The 18,885-nt window shown below is 44.6% G+C and overlaps 1 protein-coding gene across 4 annotated transcripts in view; it reads right to left on the bottom strand.

Moving 5' to 3' along the window:
* rictor (rapamycin-insensitive companion of Tor) overlaps window positions 1–18,885 on the bottom strand; it is a 114,355-nt gene that overhangs the window by 49,633 nt on the left and 45,837 nt on the right. For all 4 annotated transcript variants that reach the window (XR_012886444.1, XM_075874996.1, XM_037431659.2 and 1 more), the window contains 8 exons: window positions 18,442–18,509; window positions 18,205–18,287; window positions 17,377–17,464; window positions 9,482–9,572; window positions 9,097–9,163; window positions 7,438–7,518; window positions 5,531–5,631; window positions 3,645–4,446 (listed from right to left, as the gene is read on the bottom strand). Coding sequence is in view for 3 of the 4 variants with exons in the window: in XM_075874996.1 (XP_075731111.1) it covers window positions 3,645–4,446; window positions 5,531–5,631; window positions 7,438–7,518; window positions 9,097–9,163; window positions 9,482–9,572; window positions 17,377–17,464; window positions 18,205–18,287; window positions 18,442–18,509 (1,381 nt within the window). In the remaining variant the exon portion in view is untranslated. The remainder of the gene's footprint in view (window positions 1–3,644; window positions 4,447–5,530; window positions 5,632–7,437; window positions 7,519–9,096; window positions 9,164–9,481; window positions 9,573–17,376; window positions 17,465–18,204; window positions 18,288–18,441; window positions 18,510–18,885) is intronic.

The following is an 18,885-nucleotide window of genomic DNA, read 5'->3' as shown; positions in this document are numbered from 1 at the left end:
CACAAGCATCTAACTCCCCTCTCCCCCCTCCGCATTCCGGGGGCAAAGTACCCGTGGGAGATAAGCGCCCGTCGGCACATCGTGACGAGATGAGCGCCGAGCGCGGGCAGTTTTTTTTTTCTTCTTGAGTTTCTATATATTTATAAGTATGTATACATGTATGGTGAATAAAGGCGGCAAAAACCCAGCCAAAACTGCCCATATACATGATTGCTATCGCAATAAAAAAAAAGCAAAGCTGGACGTTGTCGGTAGTTACACCATGCGCACGCAGTGAATCTATGCATGCGTGCACGGCGTCCAAAAAGAAGAGTGAACGACACGGACACAGACACGGTTACCGCGAAAACTATTCGGTAAAGCACCCTGCATATGCAGCGCAGCCCCACATATGTTCTGAATTCCTGGCACTGCCAACGCGCAAAAGTAGTATTTTTTTTTTTGTTTGGAGGGGGGGGGGGGGCACACCCGCACATGCGACCGCGACGGTGAGAATGGGGGCAACGCCGGCTCATAAGGTGCAGGCCCCCCTGCCTGCCGCCACCGGTTTGCGCTTCGGCAGCAGCGGGGAAGCGGCGGAAGATGCATGCTCGTACCAAAATGCCGAAATGCAAAGCACAATTCCAAGATTGTCCATGGAGAAAACTCATTATATTAAGGTTGTCTCCTGCAGTTACTTTGCTAGATAGAGGTCAGAAACACATGTGCTCCTATGGAGCGACGACGGGGAACAGAAAAACTTCATTATATCCAGGAATTTGTTATATGGAGGTTCGTTATAAGCAGGTTTAACTGTAACTCAGCGTGTCTTTTGTGCCTTCTGAACTTGAGTGCGTGTTGCCTTGTTCTTAATAAATATTAATTCGGGAAATTCATTCGGGAGTTCAACTGAATGTTGACCCGCACGTAGCGATAAAAATTATGATTCAAGCTTGGAGCGACATCAAGTAAAGCACCGTGAAACTTTCTTTGTGGGCGAGGTGCCCGAGTGAATTTTCCGACTTATCAGCGTTTCCAGGCACCATCTCAGACAGTGGTGCAGATAGTGACGTAGCTGTTTCCGACTATATTAATGCCGAGATCAAATCCCCGCTGATGGTGCCATGGAAGTGTACCTGCGTGGTTATGAATATACCAACGTCTTCGCTGCCGCCACTAACCAACCTTTTACCATGCTACAAAGCTTGCATTGGCGTTCTGCATCAATCTACACTGTTGTGGCCGAAGGAGCTGAATTGGTTTACTTGAAAAGCTTTGATGATATTGAGGATGACTGGAACTTGACGGCACGCAAGAATCAAGACAAGTTTCCCGACTGTTTTTGTGCGAAATAAAATGCGATAACTTGCCGTTCCCACCTTATTCATTATACTGTTAGTGAATTATTATGTTAGTGCTTTTAACAATTTGCAAAGGCTGAGATGCTGTAATTTAGGCCTTAAATAAGCATATTTTGTATTTCGAACTATCTGGCGATCCCTTTTTAGAGTTCAGTATATCTGGGATCGAATATAGTACTGCAGTCGAACCTCGATACATCGAACGGCGCGGCGATCGCGAAATAGTTTGATATATCCAGAATTCGTTTTAAAAAGTCACGAAAAAAATGCGTCAACAGCTTGCTGAAAACGACCAACGAACCGTGCAAGCGTGGTGCAGTAAATACTCACTTGAAGATTCAAACATAGTATTTATTGTGTTGGTTTAAAATATTGAAAAAGAGTAGCCTGCTTTTTGTTGGCCATGGCGTGTTTGACGACTGCGTCCTCAATATAGTCCAGGCGATACATAAGTGATAGGCCGGTGCCTTCAATCGCGCCGCCACTGCGGCGCACAAGGGCCAAGGCAGTTATGACCTCAGCTGATCTCAGGAGCGGGGCACCATCAGTGCTTGCAGGATCCACCTCGGCAGAGTCTTCATTTGGCTGCTCAGCAGTAGCTTCGGCGACAATCTCCACATCCGTGAGCTCCGCCGTTGTGAGCTTCGGCGTTCGGAGTTAGGCATGTCGCGCACCACAGCGCGCGACAGGCCCAACTCCGAACAGTGCGCGACAGGTCTAACTCCGAACGCACGAACACTGCGAGCACAACGACCGATGCCTGCTGATGCTACGGGGGAGGAGCTTGCAACAAGTGCACAGTATGCCGTTGACACCATAGAGACTGCAACTACTGCAAGCTGCGGCGTGAGTCCGGGTGTAAAGCGCGCACATGGGGCGCCCATGCCGGCTCGCCTGACTGCTTTCTCTTTCCCGGCGGCAGCGCGGGCCGCGTCCGAGACAGCCGTCTGTGTCCTTTCCCTCCTATACTTTCCTCCTCAATCTTTACCTCCCACTCCCCTTTCCCCGCGCGAAGCCGTGTCGGTGCCTTCGTATTGAAAGACAACAACAGCTTCGCGCTTTTCTTTTCACTTTCCTCATTCAAGAACCTCTACCGCAAGGCTGCGGCGCGCGTACGCCGCTACGTTAAAGTGGCGCTCTCGGCGCCATCGATGTGTGCAGCATTCGTAAACGCCCACCGCTCTACCGCTACTTTCGAGAGTTGCGGGAAAGCTCGCCGCCTGTCAATGGAGCGCGGGCGGTTTGGGGTGGCTGAGTTCGATATATGTATCCATTATATGTCAAACTTTGTTCGAAATAAAAAATCAATAATGCATGCGATTTCCCACGTGATATAGGAACTGTTCGATATAGGCAATAATTCGATACATCCATGTTCCATATATTGAGGTTTGACTGTACCATGACAATGTCTGAAAAAAGAAAAAATTTACAGAATCTCCCCCTGAAGGGAACCACTAGGGGATGCGAAGCGACATTGGGGGTGCATACCATGTTTCTGTTTACATTCACGTTAGTGTGTGCTGTTTGTATTTAGTGTTGGTGTTATCATTACATTGCATTTGAGCACTGTTGAGGAAGTCTCGCTTCAATCGTGCGGTTGCTCAGTCAGTTCACAGCACTGGACGAGGCTTGCTAACCTCACTGTAGACTCGCGTTGCCTTTCTGTAACGGAAGCGGTAGTTCGATGCCGACACTTGGCTTCGGCATCGGCGTTTCAGACCTCGGGGTTTGCAGGTCTTCGAAAGGCTTGCCGAGTTCACTGTAGACTCGCGTTGCCTTTTTGTAACGGAAGCGGTAGTTCGATGCCGGCTTCGGCATCGGCGTTCCAGACGTCGGGGTATGCAGGTCGACACCGACACTTGGCTTGAACTTCCCTGGCCCAAAGTTCCGGATCACCTTGCCTGTGCAGGTGTTTGCATTCGGCATCGCGAACGCTGTGCTACTGCTGATCTGCGACGATCTCGATCTCGCCAGAGGTTGGAGTGCTGCTGCAACTGGCGCTGACATCTAATCTGAACTCATCTGAATGGGAGCGAAGCAAGAATGACGGAAGCTGACGAAGCGCACCCACTTATATGAAATGGGGGAAGAAAAGCAGAGAGTGAGTTTACAGGATGCAGCGTGGGCGAAGAAGAGAAAAGAAGGCGACCGAACACCTGCAAGGAGGAGAGGGGAGAGAGAGAAGGCATATGCGCAATGGCGTGCACACGCCATCGGATTAAGCTCACTCATAAAAAGCATCAAAAAATGTATTTTTGGTTCCCTCAAAGATAAATTCATAAAGAGTCAAAGACAGCACACCTCGCATTTTGTTGTCAACGCTGTGGACAGCAGGGACCTCGCAAAGCCCGGCTTGGTGTAGTCCATGGATGCCAGTGCCAGCTTTAGGTACAGGTCGTGGCCTTCCAGTGTGACCAGCGTGACAATGTGCTGGTACACACCGAGCCTCTCCAGAAGCCGCGAACCCTTGCTGGAACTACCAAGCCGGCCAACAAAGAGGAAGTAGGCGTGCGAGACCATCGCCAGCATCCTGGATGGTCCCAGGAGCGCCGACATGGCAGCCCCAGGAAGCTGTGCTTCGTGAAGGCAGTTGCAGAGGTCGATCAAAAAGTCCTCGATGAACTCGGTTGCACGACTTTCGTCGGCGTCGAGCAGAAACTCGAACAGCTGGCACCCGACGGTGACGACCTGGTTTGCGCACTCCCGCTTCGTCTCCATCAGCGAGAACTGGCGGCTGCTCGGCTTGTAGAAAAGGACGAGGCGGCGGATGAAAGTCTTGTGCGTATTCTCGTTGAGCGCACGCAGTGATTCGCTGGGCCACTTGAGCAACGAGCTCACGAGGTGCCAGTCCCAGGAGTTGTACTCGCGCACGAGCACCTGGGAGTCGCGGATGCTCTGCAGGGCGCTCTCGTCGGTCTCCTTGCGGAGGCAGGCACTGAGGCGCACCCTGCCTGCCGCCTCACAGAAGTCCTGGTTGGCACTGCGGTGCTTTGTCGGGCTGCAGAACTGCAGAAGCTGGTCTAGGAAAAGACTGCTTGGTGTCGTGCTCTTTCGCCGCAGAGCATGAAGGCGTGATAGACGGGCCACAGCAGTGCTTGCACGGCTGCAAAGAACGAATTTTTGAAGTGAAAACTTTAAACGCCTCATCGATTGCAAAATGTCGATGCCCCATGGTGGTAGGATGAGTAATGCAAAAAATCATCACGTGATGACATCACCATATAATGTCACGATAATGTCAAATATTGCCAGATTTATGTCTTTTTGATGTCATTATGACATCACAGGACGACGTCAACACATGACATCACGGCTGGGTCATAGGTGGTCCCATTACTGCAGCAATGAAAAACACAAATAGGCGAAGAAACCTTTTGCAAGGTGGCATGGCAGGATAAGAACACCAACTGAGAAGAAAAATGTAATAGCATACGCCTTCAAGTCACCTTTTAAGTGATGCATAAGGGACCCTATGAGATTTTTCTACATTTCTTCACTTCATTTTTCTCCAACAAAACTGCTTAAGGCTACAGTCAAACCTGATAACAACAAACTTAGAACATATCTTTGCAGAGAGAAATTGGTATCCTTGCATTTGCGCTCGATGCCTTATGGAAGATTAAAAAAAAGAAAAAAAAACTCCCAAAGGGAATAAATTTTAGCTTGGTTCACCAACTTTCCTCTATGCTCATGGACTAAAGCACATGAAAACCTACCAGCTATGCCCTTCTAGAAAGTAACTATAAAAAAAAGAAAACATGAACATTGCGATTGCGCCCTCCCATACTAGTGCTCAAGTTCTCGCTTGAGCAGAGGAAGAACTAAAGCACTGATACCAGGCACAGTGGACTGAAGAGGGAATAGTAAGGCTAATGATGACACAGGCAAGAGGTGTTACCACAGAGGTGGGTACACCCATTGTCAGTAACAATGAATGTACACTGCAGCTGCATACAGAATCACGGGATTACAATGCTTTCAGGATGGTAGCAGATTAGTGGAGAGCCTAATTTGTTGAAAAGTCCTATTTAGCACAGTTGTACTGGCTGCAATGGTGCGACACCTGATACAAGCTCTCAAGAGAGAGTGAATCCTATTTAGCGCAGTTGTACTGGCTGCAATGGTGCGACACCTGATACAAGCTCTCAAGAGAGAGTGGATGATAAGAAAGAGCAGCTGTGTCTCACATGCGCTTCTCCTGAGGCGATCCGAAAGCCGCTGCTTGTGACATCAACGTTGGCAGGCAGTGGCAATGCCGACTAGCTTCTGAGGGCAGGTAGACACTCGCCTGCCAATGATTTAAGAATAAAAACAGAGAAATATTCATTACAGACTGAAATGGGCCACTCAGGCTTCTTACGAAACACTGAACATACTGCAGACTCATTTTAATGTACATACAGAAAAATGTCGTGTACAGACAGCCTCGGCAATAGCATGGGTCATAAATGTCCGTGTTTTTAAAATGAGTACAAGATCTAGGCCCTGACATCACTTGGCAGTCAGTGAGACTCAACAGCCTGTCTGGATGTGCATGTGCGGGTGAAGCCACACCAGTTGTGGATACTCCACGGAGCACATGCAACCTCGTGGCGACACTATCACTCCCTGTAAAGTCGTTTTTGCTACATGGAATACGCATCGGGCGGATTAGTCATACATAGTTAGTGTAGCTGCCGTTGTGACAGATGGCACTGTGTTTGCACAGTGGTGCCAGCAGCGCCATTTGTCGGGAGTGTTGTTATGCATGTCTACGAGGTGAGCACTCTGTCTTTTTTGGAGTTTGCCATGGTTGGTGACAGTCTGGTTTCGGAAGGGTACATGGGCACAATACCAAAGTTAGTTTTCTGCAGGCCCTTGTGGTGAGTAGGACGTCAGCAATGCTGCACTGGCCGTACATTTCAGGAGTTATGTTGTTTCTAGTTATGTTGCATGTGTTTTCTTTTAACTGACGTTGTATTAGCTTCTTTGTCATGTTACTAGTTATGTATTAGATTCAGCTGGTGAGTTGACCATTGTAAAAGCAGCCAATAAAATGCCTGTAAGTTCGTTTGCTCGGTGGTGTGAACTGTGTCTGTGTGTTTTGAAAGCAGCATCTAATCTTCTGACCCCACAACATAAATATGGTGTGTGCGTGCCCTTGAAGTGCCAATCTCATAAAAGGAATTGCAAGTGGCCTACTGTTTGAAATTTCAACCGTTTCTGCCCCACACAAGAGTTGCATAACTTACACAGATTATCACTACCAATTTCTCTACATGCCACACTCATTTGCAAGAAAGCCCATCATAAAGGACCCTTTTGATAACTGCTTTAATCAAAAGCTTAAAGGGACACTTAAGGAAAGATTTTTCTCACACTAGAAAATTACTCTTTTACAATTCCTAAAATTGCCATGCTTGCCTCAAGAAAACGCTTGATAAGCGAGAAAATTCACAGAAGAATAATGCGGATGGTGACCCCACCCAGAAACTCCCACACCAAATGTCATGATGTCATAGACTTTGATGGCATCTTCTACTACCTATGTAGTTTCAAATAGGCAAAAATTAAGTAGTACACAGTCTCTTGAAGCATCTAGAGACTTAAAATATGAAGTTTCAGGAAATTTAACCAAGACAATGTCCGAAAATATGCTTTAAAATTCCCGACATCCTGGGTGATTTCAGCAGAAACTTTCAAAATGAGACTTTGGCCTTGATTTCCTCTTCTATTAATAAACTGATGGAGAAATTAAAAACATAACGGTTCTCAGAATACAAATTATCAATCGAAACCAGTTTACTGCTTTCCGCAAGTGTCTCTTTTTAACTGAAACCATCGAGGTGGCAGTTAGAAGTAATCAGAGGGTTTTCCACGTAACCATTGTATAGCCCTAACTACTGCCTTTAGCATTGAAAAATTACAGCAAACGTAGTCCTCAGCTACAGGTAGCTCATTGAGAAAACTATGCAAAGAAAAAAAAGAACACTTTTCATTAACCTTTCATTGCTATACTGGTTTACACACGATGTCAAGTAGTACAGCAATGAGATAGCCTGCTGTTAAAATACCACGCATTTTAGAAGAATAAAAAAAGAAATTTGGTACCTACCATGTACAACAGTTCTGCCAGCAGTATTGTTGCTTGAATAGCCAATGCATCTTCGCTTGACACAATCACTTCCACTAGTGCCTACATATTTGTCGGTTCGAAATAAGAAGAAATAACACATTATCCAGTTTCTAAAACTAAGCAGTAAGTTTGATACATACAAATACACCCATGAGTAGTGTAATTATTGTTTCCTCTTCGCATTATAAATATTTCAAAATGACAGAATTTGCAGGTCTATACAAACATCTGTTGGGCCAGATGTACTTACAAAGAAGAATCCTTCATCTTCAGCCTGAAAGCCATTTACAATGCCAATAAATAATATGCATGAGATTGTATGTTACGCTGCAACATTAACACTTTTTATACAATTGAACAACCACTTTACGAGAGGCATGCACTGGGTAGCGATTCTCATCGTTTATATGAGGTGTCTCTTGCAAGCAGGATACTACGGATGCACTTTCTTACCAACCCTAAATTTTAAGGTGGGCACATTGATGTTTCTTATACCCACTTGTCTGTTACATCAGTATCTTTTATAGAGGTGTTCAGCTGTAAAGACACTAACAATCAAAATGAGTTGGGCTTTATCAGCATACAAAGTTGTGCTTCTACAAAGGAAGCCCCTAATGCCACGAGAGCACATTGATGCTACTACTGGAAATTCCCCCACCTGCTCACAGCTTTGTTAGACATAGCATGCTTTGGGATAATTTATTACTACAATGTACTCTTGTTGCAATGGACTGTGATAAACCAGCAAAACGGGTCCATTTTATCCAAAGTCCAAAATATCCAAACTGCACGTGTTCCTCGTGTGTGCATGTGTGTGTGTTTGTGTGTGTGTCTGTGCACGTGCACACGTGTGCATGTGTGTGTTGTTATCAGCTACAGTGTATTTACCAGAAGGCTCGAATAATAAGATTTGAGAATTTTAGTAGTCCCATATAAACCCAAATAGGAGAAAATACCAGGAACTCTGTGATGTCACACTTAAGTAATCCCACTGTGGTTCCCCACATTAAAGTATAAAAACCTAAATTTAACCTCGACTTCTTTCATACAGCGATGAACATTACACAGACCATAAAAGATTATAGGTGACTATCAAACTTCCTTAAAAAGAATGAATTTGCCAGTAGAATAGGATGAACATACGAACAGCACAACTTAGAAGTAGTTACAGCGTAACTATGGAAGCAAAAAAAAAAAAAACAAGAATAAAAAAAGTGGAAAAGGTTTGAAGTTTGTGAGACTAGCTCTAGGAATCGAGATTCCCCCATATGACTGCCACTTCCTGGCACAATGTATGTACAAACAAAATCACACTTGTCCAGTGCACCCAGCCGGTCACTTCAGCTGCCGTTTTCAGCTGAAATATGAAAAGACCTGCCCCACAGTAATAGCTAACATACTGATACTGCACGCCAGGCCCTTGGGGTACAATTCAAGTTTTAAAGGAAGCTTGTAACTAGCGTGAGGTGGCAGCTGTGAACAACATTAGCGTGCCCATCCATGCACTCCACCGCTCTCGGCAACTGTGATTCCATTTGTACACATGAGCCAAGTACAATTGTGCCATGAGAATAGCCATGTTCTGACACCAGAAGGCAATACGACACACACCAATCAACTAGTAACAACCTTGCTCACCTCCAAGATTCCAGCCTGCACAAACGCTAGTAAAAGAAGAGCCAAGTAGTTCCCCACAAGGTTCGACCTGAAAACAATAATATAAAACAGATAAATCACATGACTTGACAGAGACAATTGAAGCAAAAGTAGAAAGTTATAACAAAGACAGTAGTGTGCTTCACACTTGTACATGCATCATTTCTTGAAATTTTGATACAATTTCACAATGCCTCGACAGAAAAAGTGGGAGAAGACTATGAATAAACGGCTTACTACAGTTGCCAATGGAAGCAGAAAAATACTTTTGCAAGCTGAAGTTTCATATCATGCAGCAAGCATGGCAAGGACCTATAATTATATTAGCAATTAAATCAAACCAAAACCAAAAATCCTCGAATGTCACCTGTGCTTTGATGGCGGTGGTAAAAGGTCACAGGCCTCCGCAACCACGAAGCCTTCATATAGTTTCCATGACTCCCGAATTGCCGTACGATCTGCAGATGGAACGCAAGTTTCTCAAAAGCATTGCAACAGAACATGTGGCACATGGTATAAGCAATATTTGGCATATCTTCTTTTTCATCTGACAGCACCTCCTTCACTGGCCTTTACATAGATACCTTGCTCTTAAACACTAAAGGAACTTCACAAAAAAATAAAGCAAGAATTATAGTGTCCTTGCAATACTTTTGCCAGTACTAATCATCAAATGGCTTTATTGAAAAAGCTCTTTGCCTATTTGACTGCTGCAAAAATGTTTAGAATCTATCAGGTAGGAGCACAGTTACAGGAATTTGCCGCGCGCATTCTCTCTCATTTTGTGCCAGCAGGCACGCTCAAAGCTGCGCAGGGAATAGGATGACAAGGGTGCAAGGAGATGCATTCCTTTATCAGTGCGCGTCATGACTTGGAGCACTCTCTTTTTAATTTTTCTTTGCACTTAAACACTTTCAGAGTGACCATGAGTGTGGGCGCATAGTGGCATCTCGTGGCGGCCCAGTAACTGGACAGGTGACAGTGCTCAAATCAGCCAATGGCCGTGGACTTGGGCATATGGCATCATTTGTAGAGAGATGAGGGAGCAATTTCTGGCTAAATTTGAGAATTAACTGCTAATTCCAGGCCATGTGTGGTGCTATAATGTTTAGCTCGTGGATTCCCCAAATCTTTGATTTACCTATCGGCAGCGTTTTCTGACCATGTGAAGCCCCTTTAAGGGAGGACACGGGTCTTAGAAGGCCGAAAATCGCAAGAAAATCGACTTTTTGAAGCTGACATTTTCGAAATCTGCCCCTATTTTTGCACGTATCTGAGAAGTTTCTAGCTTTTCGCGTCATCATTTCTGGCGCAAAATCAATTTATAACATCCCTGCGAGATGAATGTGAGCGCAAATTGACGCTAAAATCGCGCTTTTTCTGCGCCAAACTGTTGTTGTTACGCACGAGCTATCGTGTTCATCTTGGTCTCGTTTGGAAGGGTCGTTCGTCATCTTCAATTTCCCGCCACCGCTGGCTCACCTTGCTCATTGGTTTCTTAGCGAAAACGCGTCATCGAGAAGCACTAGTGCGTGATTCAATTGGTTGCTTGGGGCACGTGACCAAATTTAGGCATCCGATTGGCCAAGGGGCGCTTTCGGCGTCTGCTTCACCATCATGACGTGCATGGACATGCGCCATTTTGTCATAATTCTACTGACTGCTTGCGGCAGTAAAGAAGTTCCGTACTACAGTAATTTGTGAAGCAGGTGTGGCGGGGGTTCGTTTGCTGTGAACTTCAGAAAGATCCCCGCTATGGCTCAGGACAACGAGGATAACGAACTCGACGCGGTCAATGGCGGTCGCCGAGTCACCAGTGTAGGCCTAACTCACGTACGAGCCCGTTGGTTGCCGACAACGTTACTGAGAACGGCTGTGTTTTGCAGCCTCATCAGTTAGAGGACGGCAAGTAAAAAGCAGAAGTGAAGCTACCAGAGATATCAATCTTTGTAGTGATGGAATGGAAGTACAGTCTTATAGCTAAACCCGCCGATGTTGTGGTTCCCCGTGCCTGACCTTGAACTGCACGACGGTTTGTCAGAGTGGAGTACGCCGCGCGTCGACCAACAACAGAAAGTCAATCCGTTCGCAGTGAACATGCTTGCGGCCCTCGCAATGGAGGCTACTGGCAACAGGTAGACTGCTTTTAACAACGTGTTCTCAATGTTGTTGCGATCTCCGCTCGAAAATGCGGCACTCTTACGTGAAAAGGAAACTAACACCTCGGCTCTCGTGTAGCCTCAAAATTGATGAGCGAGGGAGCAACTTTGGTTCGCGACACTTACGGGTAACTTATTCTGGACAAGCCGGAAAACATCGCCGCGTTATTCGACGGATCGTGGATGACGCACGCAGATTTGTCGCACATCGCCGTCAGTACAGTCACCGAACTGATAAGCGGCCTCGCGGCAGACGAGCTCACGGCGACAACTTGCTACAGGACTAGAAGAAACGACACGCTCGTACAAACAATCAGTCCTATTACATCCCCGGTGCATATTAACTGACTAAAAGTATGTGTGCCATGATATTTTCCCTCGGAACGGCAAAACTAAGATTTAACAGCATTATTCTCGAAGCACAGATTTTGACCACTTTCTTTTGCTTGTTCGGTAAAAGTGGACCTAGGACAGCTAGAGCTGTAATTGATTTTGCACAATGTATCTAAATGTGCACAAAAACAATGCTGGGAGCCTATTTTTAATGGGCAGCTTCATTTATTTTATTTTAATATAAAAATTTCTGTATTTGGTTACATGCAATGAACTTTACTGTGCTGTAATTCGAGAAGTACTCGTTCAATTCTCGATCAGCTTGCAGCATTGCACTCCTTAGGCTTTCTAGCATTCATTTATGTGCCAATGGCTAAGTAATTATAAGTGCATACATTTTCACAGTTAATAATGTTAGAATTCTTTGTTTTCTTCATTTTTCTCAAAATGGCAATTTTGTACACTCTGCATAAAAATTACTGCAATATATCTGAAACTATTACAGATAGCAGAACATTTTATTTTGCAACATGAAGCTATATGTTTGGAGCACACAACATAGGAAGCAAATTTTGATTTCTCTTGATGCAAGTTTTTCAAACTAGTCTTTTGTGTGACCACACAATGGCCACATTTAGGGCTGTGAAGTTTAGTGTACTGTAAAGTAAGAAATAATGACCCATTCAAAAAAGTGCTTCTTATGTTGCATGTCTTATGCTTTCTACTGTCAATCCGTATGTTATTTATAAATTTTTGACAGGTGGTTATTTTTGTATTATGGTGAGAACAATGAAAATTGTTATCTTGATTAATCAATGAACTAATGAAGCTACAGAAAAAATAACTAAATATTTAGAACTTATCAACGTGAGCCGTCAGTCCGCTTTAGTTCAAGGAGTGGTCGGGAGGCGACGCTGCATAAGGGGTCATGCTGCTTGCACCACAAGTGCTTCTGAACGCTTTCCCCCGGAGGATGTAATAGACGTGTTTCGCACTACAATAGCGTACGCCTGTCAAATTTGTTTCTTCGTGCCCCTTTTTTTGTGGCTTGAAGCAACGCTGCCAACGCATCACGACGCAGCGCATTTAGAAGCCTTTCAGTGATGCTTCCCCATGGGTTGCCCGCATAGCGCCACGAACTGCGACACGCTAACTCAAAACACCTCATCTTTTACACAGCCAGCATGACCACTAACATAGTGAACACGAGGAATGCAAGATGCCGCCTCCCGAATCTATACACAACTAAACGAAAAATTACTTCATATGATTTCCATTGAGAGGCACTGCATGAGGGAGCTCCCTCCTCCATGACAGCAAAGCACACGCAAAGGCTAAGCAAGGCGAGAGCGGGGAAGGGCTAAAGAAGAGGGTGGTGAACGGCTGAATCAGGTGCATCTGGCTGGCATTGGTAAAATAGAGGAGGGGTTGGTTTGACGACATACGCGACGGGATTGTGACATTATTCATGACTTGACCAGCATTTCACACCGATCAAACTATGTTACCCTAAATACTAATTTTGGTTCACACCAAGTCAAGAGGGTGACCACAAGAGCACCCAGACGTAAACGGCTTGCTAGCTAGCTATATCTGCACAATACTTTATAAAAATTGAAACAAAGCCTGTGCAAATGTTTTTTTTTTTCCTCAAAGAAAGTGGGAACACCTTCAAATTGTAGCAAAAGTTGGCTTTTGCGAGAATGCAAGTGATAACCTGTAAAATATGTGACGTCTACAGTTTACTACACGGCGGGCATATAAGCCTGTATGTATAGTAAACTTCAAAAATGATGAATTGATGTGAGGAGTGTATGTTCATTTAACCTTTAAATGGGGCTCCGCCATAGTTGGACCTGGGTAGGTGTTTTCACGGCTTAGCACTCCTCCACTGATATGAAACTACTTTTATGGGCGTTATATGCATGCTAATATACATCTATTTGTTCATTTTGAATACTTCGAAATTTTCCGTAATTTAAATTCGAATCAAAACAAATTTGGATAATGTAATATTCTGTCAAATATTCGCACAAGCCTATTATAGTTATAGTGAAGTAGCTTTGCGATAGGCCACAGCACTTTCATCTGATCAGCGCTATAAATGTACAAACTTATGCCAGCACAAATAAATTAGTAACCATATCAACCATATCAAATGAGTTCAAATCATTTGTAATGCCTCAAACAGACCCCTGAATTGAATGTAAATACTCGACAGAAGTCTGTCTGGTTGGGCATGAAACTGGGAGATGATTTAGACTCCAACCAAAAGTTTTAAAGACACTTGACGTTTCAAAACCAACTTGGTTCCTTCCTCAGGGGTGACTGCGGAGCTAAGTAGCAGCCGAGTCTTCAAAGCACTCGCGTGGTGGATAATGACCTCCCCCTCTCTCTCGTTTTGCCCTGGGGCCGTGGAGAGAGAGGGGTCATTAGAAAGAGGGGGGTCATTATCTACCCCGCGAGTGATTTGAAGACTTTGCTGCTAGGTAGCTCTGCAGTCACCCCTGAGGAAGGAACCGAGCTATGGAGAGAGGGTCACTATCCACCCGGGGAGTGCTTTGAAGATGCCGCTGCTACGTAGCTTCGCAGTCACCCCTGAGAGAGGAACCAAGTCGGTTTCTAAATGTCGGGTTTCTTCAAAACTTTTCATCGGAGTTAAATCATCTCTCAGACTACTGAATTGGTCTCCTTTTAATGCTGACGGCTCATGGCCCCATGCTGGCATAAGAAATGTGATGTAAAATGGAACACGAGTGCAAAAGTGCAAAAGAGAAGAGAAAACGTGCTAAAAAAACAAGAGAAACCCTCTAACTTCCCTCGTTCTAGGAATATTTGAGAAATTTTTGGAGCAGTCATATTATGGGGCAAAAAATCACCGGGTCCCAAATGCATTGACTTAAAACGACTCAAATACGACAGCCATCTCCTCGTTCTTCTCAGTCGAAGTAATGATGCCGCAGCCACGCTACCCTTCAAGTTATTTCTGCAAATAATGTGGTATTGCAACTGCTCCGAGATCGGAGGCAAGTCACCTCGTTCTCGCATTGCCTCAAGAATCAGATCACCCCTGACCAAACTACGATGCCATGCGTTGACGTCATCATGTGACGTTACATCCCATAACATCACTGTGATGCCATGCTGGTCTCATAATAATGTCACAAATTTTAGCGATCTGCGAAGTCATTCTGATGCAATATAGTGAAGTAATCCCTCAATAATTTTTTGCATCCCCTGTCCTCAACGCCGTGTGACGCTGCCGACGCACACAGTGGTTTTCCGCATTTCATGAGGCATCTAGAGTTTTTGCCTTAATGAACTTCAATACTGAGGGCAGGCATTCTACCGTTACTTGTAAAATCGGTTCACGACCTTGTTAAAAAACTCTCCAACATTTCTGAAACAATCAAATTTTATTCGTGGATTATATAGGCTGATTTATGACCGGAAATATTAGGACAGCTCAAAGTACTAATGCCAATTGATTTATTATTTTAATCACGCAATGAAATCACATCATGCTCATTGCATCAACACACAGTGGCAAAACTATCACAGGTGAAAACAATGGGAAAATGTTCAGGCCTTTGATTGGCTAAATGTAAGATTAGAAGTGATTGAGACAATGCAACAAAAGAGAGATTAATATATTGGACTTTCTTTCTCATACTTTTTCAGTAAATGCCAAATATGACACTATTGCAAACAAAAACTAGTAAAAAACACAATAAAGACACTGGTTGCAATTTAACTGCTGTGTCTTTGCTTGCACGGGTCAGATATCTATACAAAGGCCTTTCTCGCTTCTAGCTCTTGGTCTAGTACATACATGGACTGTGTTGTTTCACACATGCAGTAGGGAATCCCCCTTCAACTTCAGGGAATCTTTGTTTGCTAGTGTTGCACCCTGGAAAAAACTTAAAAACTTCAATACACGGTAGAAGCACTGCCTGCCTTTCAGCCTGCAGCCTTCGAGCATAAAAAATCTCGCACCGGAGGTTTGTCATTACGCAAGAGTTTTTCTTGTTGCCTGTGTATCCTTCGGAGCAGCCTCTTGTCGTGCACTCGTGAGTGTTACTGCACTCAAAAGGAGTCTCCCACCTCGACATATTGCTATTGGTCTTACCCTTTTTCTCAAAATGTGGGGGGTGCAGCACCATGTTGTTTGTTATAGCAACACTGCGATCACTGCGCTGCACGGAACAAGTAGCAATGATGTGCGAGCACGGAGGAAGGAATGAGTGGAGAGGGCATGCCCAGCCGGCATACTCCTTGAAAAGTGTGGCAGAAATGACGCCATGGAGGCCATATTCGCTGGGCCCAATGGCGGCATTGCCATGGTTACGCGTTGTGTAGCGTAGCTGATCTAGTAGTGAGCAGCGGCGGCTGGCGGCAGCATGTGCGCCTCCGTAGGTCTCGTACAGAACCGCGGCGGACAATACCCGTGCTCTGTGTCGCGTTGTTAGTTATGCAGTGTTCTCCCGATAGTTATTGTACGCCTAGCAACGTTTAAAAAGCCTTTTGTCAGCCACTGGGCCTCAACAGTACGTAGAAAGAGCGCATATCCATGTGCCGTGCAATGGATGAAGTATTTGAAGTGTTCAGTGAAGTTGCATTCAGGCACCAAGACAAAACGAAACCACGACGAACGCCTGGCAGGTCAGCGACGGTTGTGCAGTGTTCCTGCTTGTGACAACAGACGAAACTTTTGTGCCCAGTAAGAGGCAATAAGGACCATGTGCATAGTGTCGTCTTCAGTATGTGTACAGTACCAACTTTTACGTGTGTATTAAAGCACCTTTTTTGTTTAGCTTGCTATGCTCGCCCCCAGCATTGTTCTCTCAGCATTAGAGCAACCGCATTCAAGTGTCACTTGCACCATGCTCAAATTAAGTCACCGCGGTTGCCCAATGCTTATGTCGGTGAGTTTTACGTGGAACATGGGCACGATGGCCAGGTGCCACATCGGCCACGTGAAGGCGGCGCTGACCGTTTGAAGGCGGTGCACGGCCAATCGTGTTATCTGTACAGTGCGCGAGTTGATGACGTGAAAACACTAAAACCAAATTCGTCGTTGTCAGTGCATCTAGCACAAGTTCTCTTGTGCTTGCTCCATTGTCGGCGGGCTGTTAAGACTCGGTCGAAACAATTTAGCCATTGGCGTCGTGCTCACCCAGAATGTTGAGAAATAACTTTAGTCCCAATGGTTTCAGTTCGCCTTGACCCGCGGGCTCTGCAGTGCATATGGTTTCCGCGCAGAAGAGAGAGGCACGCCTTCTGCTTCACATTTGGATGTAAACAAGAGAGGAGAATTTGCCCAGTCAATAAGGCCAACTTCCGGCTTCACCACGGCTTCACAACGAGAGACGTCAAGGCTTCTCCTGAGATCAAGGCTTCCTCCATGCGTGCGAGTTTCCCGTAAGCAGGACTTTTCGGCTCGTGCAATTGGTGGCACCTTGCACAGTCAGTGGCAAGTGAAATGCAGTCATGTGACCCCCCAAAAGGAAAATTCACTTGAGGGTAGACATTTATTTCCTGTACTTTGAATTTTCTAGGCTGAATAACTCTGGACCGTGCACCCCTGTCATTTTCATTCTTGCTGCATAAATCTCTCCATCCTTTGGTCTACACAATTCTCGTGCGAAAAATGGGGGCTTGAGTAGTGTTGAAAGGCGCATTTAAAATTTGTTTTATCTATGCTCGCAACATCACGGTATGAATACATAAACAGCCACGGCAAGAGTAACTGAAATGCGACAAAACTTACCAGCCGACTTGAGTGCAGTTTCAAAATCACTCGTCCACTCCGGAGTACGAAGGCAGAAGACGTCGAACAACAACTCGATGATGTTTTTCTGCGTAGACCAGGAGAGCAATCGGAGAGTAAAAATTGTGCCTGTTTCATGTATCTTTTAATCCAGCGTACTCGAGATGATGCTTCCTAATATATCCATTCACTGTCATTTTCAAATACCGGTTAAATCAAAGACAGGACCACAGGTAGGCAGGTTATTGTCACATACTACTTCACTGCTATGCATATTGTCATCGCCAAAAAATTGAAACTTAAGAGATGCATGGTGGGACGTACCCTTTTGTGCAAAGATACTTTAATAAGTTTATCTGCTATTGCTTACGTTAATTATTTCAAAGGCTATGGTGGCCGCAAATCAGAAAGCCCATGGGTGAATATTATAATCAACCAAGAAAATTTTTAAATTTTGAATAAAGGGATACAGACATTTTTTTTGAAAAGTGGCACTTTTAAATATATTACATTAAGGAACCGTGTCATTTATGCATGGATATACTAATGTTCTGAAGCAATTCTGCAGTTATTGGTAGACTGATCTTGCCTATGATGCATGACACAAGCTTTCCACAATAATCAGCATTGAGATTTGATCTGGTGTTGAGTTTTCTGCCCCCTAAATGTACCATCACTTGCAAAAGTGCCATTTCCAGAACAATATTTTGATTGACAATAAGCATAATGCCACGCTAGACACATGATAGTTATATAGCGAGACGATCTCAATGAATAACTAGCAGCTTCAATGTTGACATAAATCCAATTAGCACAACAAATTCTTACCCTTGTGTCAGGAAGGGGAAGACAAAGAACTTCTACAAGAGACTGCAGACCAGATGGCGGAGGTTTGCAGAAATGGACCATCCCTTTAAAAGAAAGCAACAACAGCACACACACATTTCAACTATACCTGCAGCACTGGCAATGAGGTGTTTCAAATTATTGCATGAGATGCTCTGGAATAAGTGTGCAAAACCAATCTGGTCATCATCAAGACAAAGTCATACTATGAAGGCTTACCTGGCCAGGACCTGAGTACTGAAGTCATGGCTATCCTACTTGACTGAAACCTGAGAACCCTGTCATACCTGCAGCCAGAAAGGCGCAAAGTAAAAGCAAAGTGAGTCGAGCTATGCCATGGAGGACATTGCAAGGACCTAATACAAGGCACTTAATTTGTATTTTATTTGTGAACAACTTGTAAAACCAGCAGACAATAAAGCAAAGAGGACATTATCTGTTGTTTCTTTAAATATAACTAAATCATTACATTACACTTAGAAAAACAACACGTAATATTCTTTATTCTTTCCTTTACTTACCGTATGTACTTGAGTAAGGAACGCACTTCTTTTCCCAAAAAATCAAAGCAAAGATGGGGCTGCATATATTATGCGGGCCAAATTTTATTAAAGCTTTATCAGGATGAGCAAAAAATGGGTAATATAAAAAAGTTGGTAGCTT

This window comes from Rhipicephalus microplus, chromosome 10, assembly GCF_043290135.1.
Source record: "Rhipicephalus microplus isolate Deutch F79 chromosome 10, USDA_Rmic, whole genome shotgun sequence".
Classification (NCBI taxonomy): domain Eukaryota; kingdom Metazoa; phylum Arthropoda; class Arachnida; order Ixodida; family Ixodidae; genus Rhipicephalus; species Rhipicephalus microplus.
The sequence above is the reverse complement of the archived record's forward strand: the minus strand, read 5'-3'. Positions and strand labels throughout refer to the sequence as shown.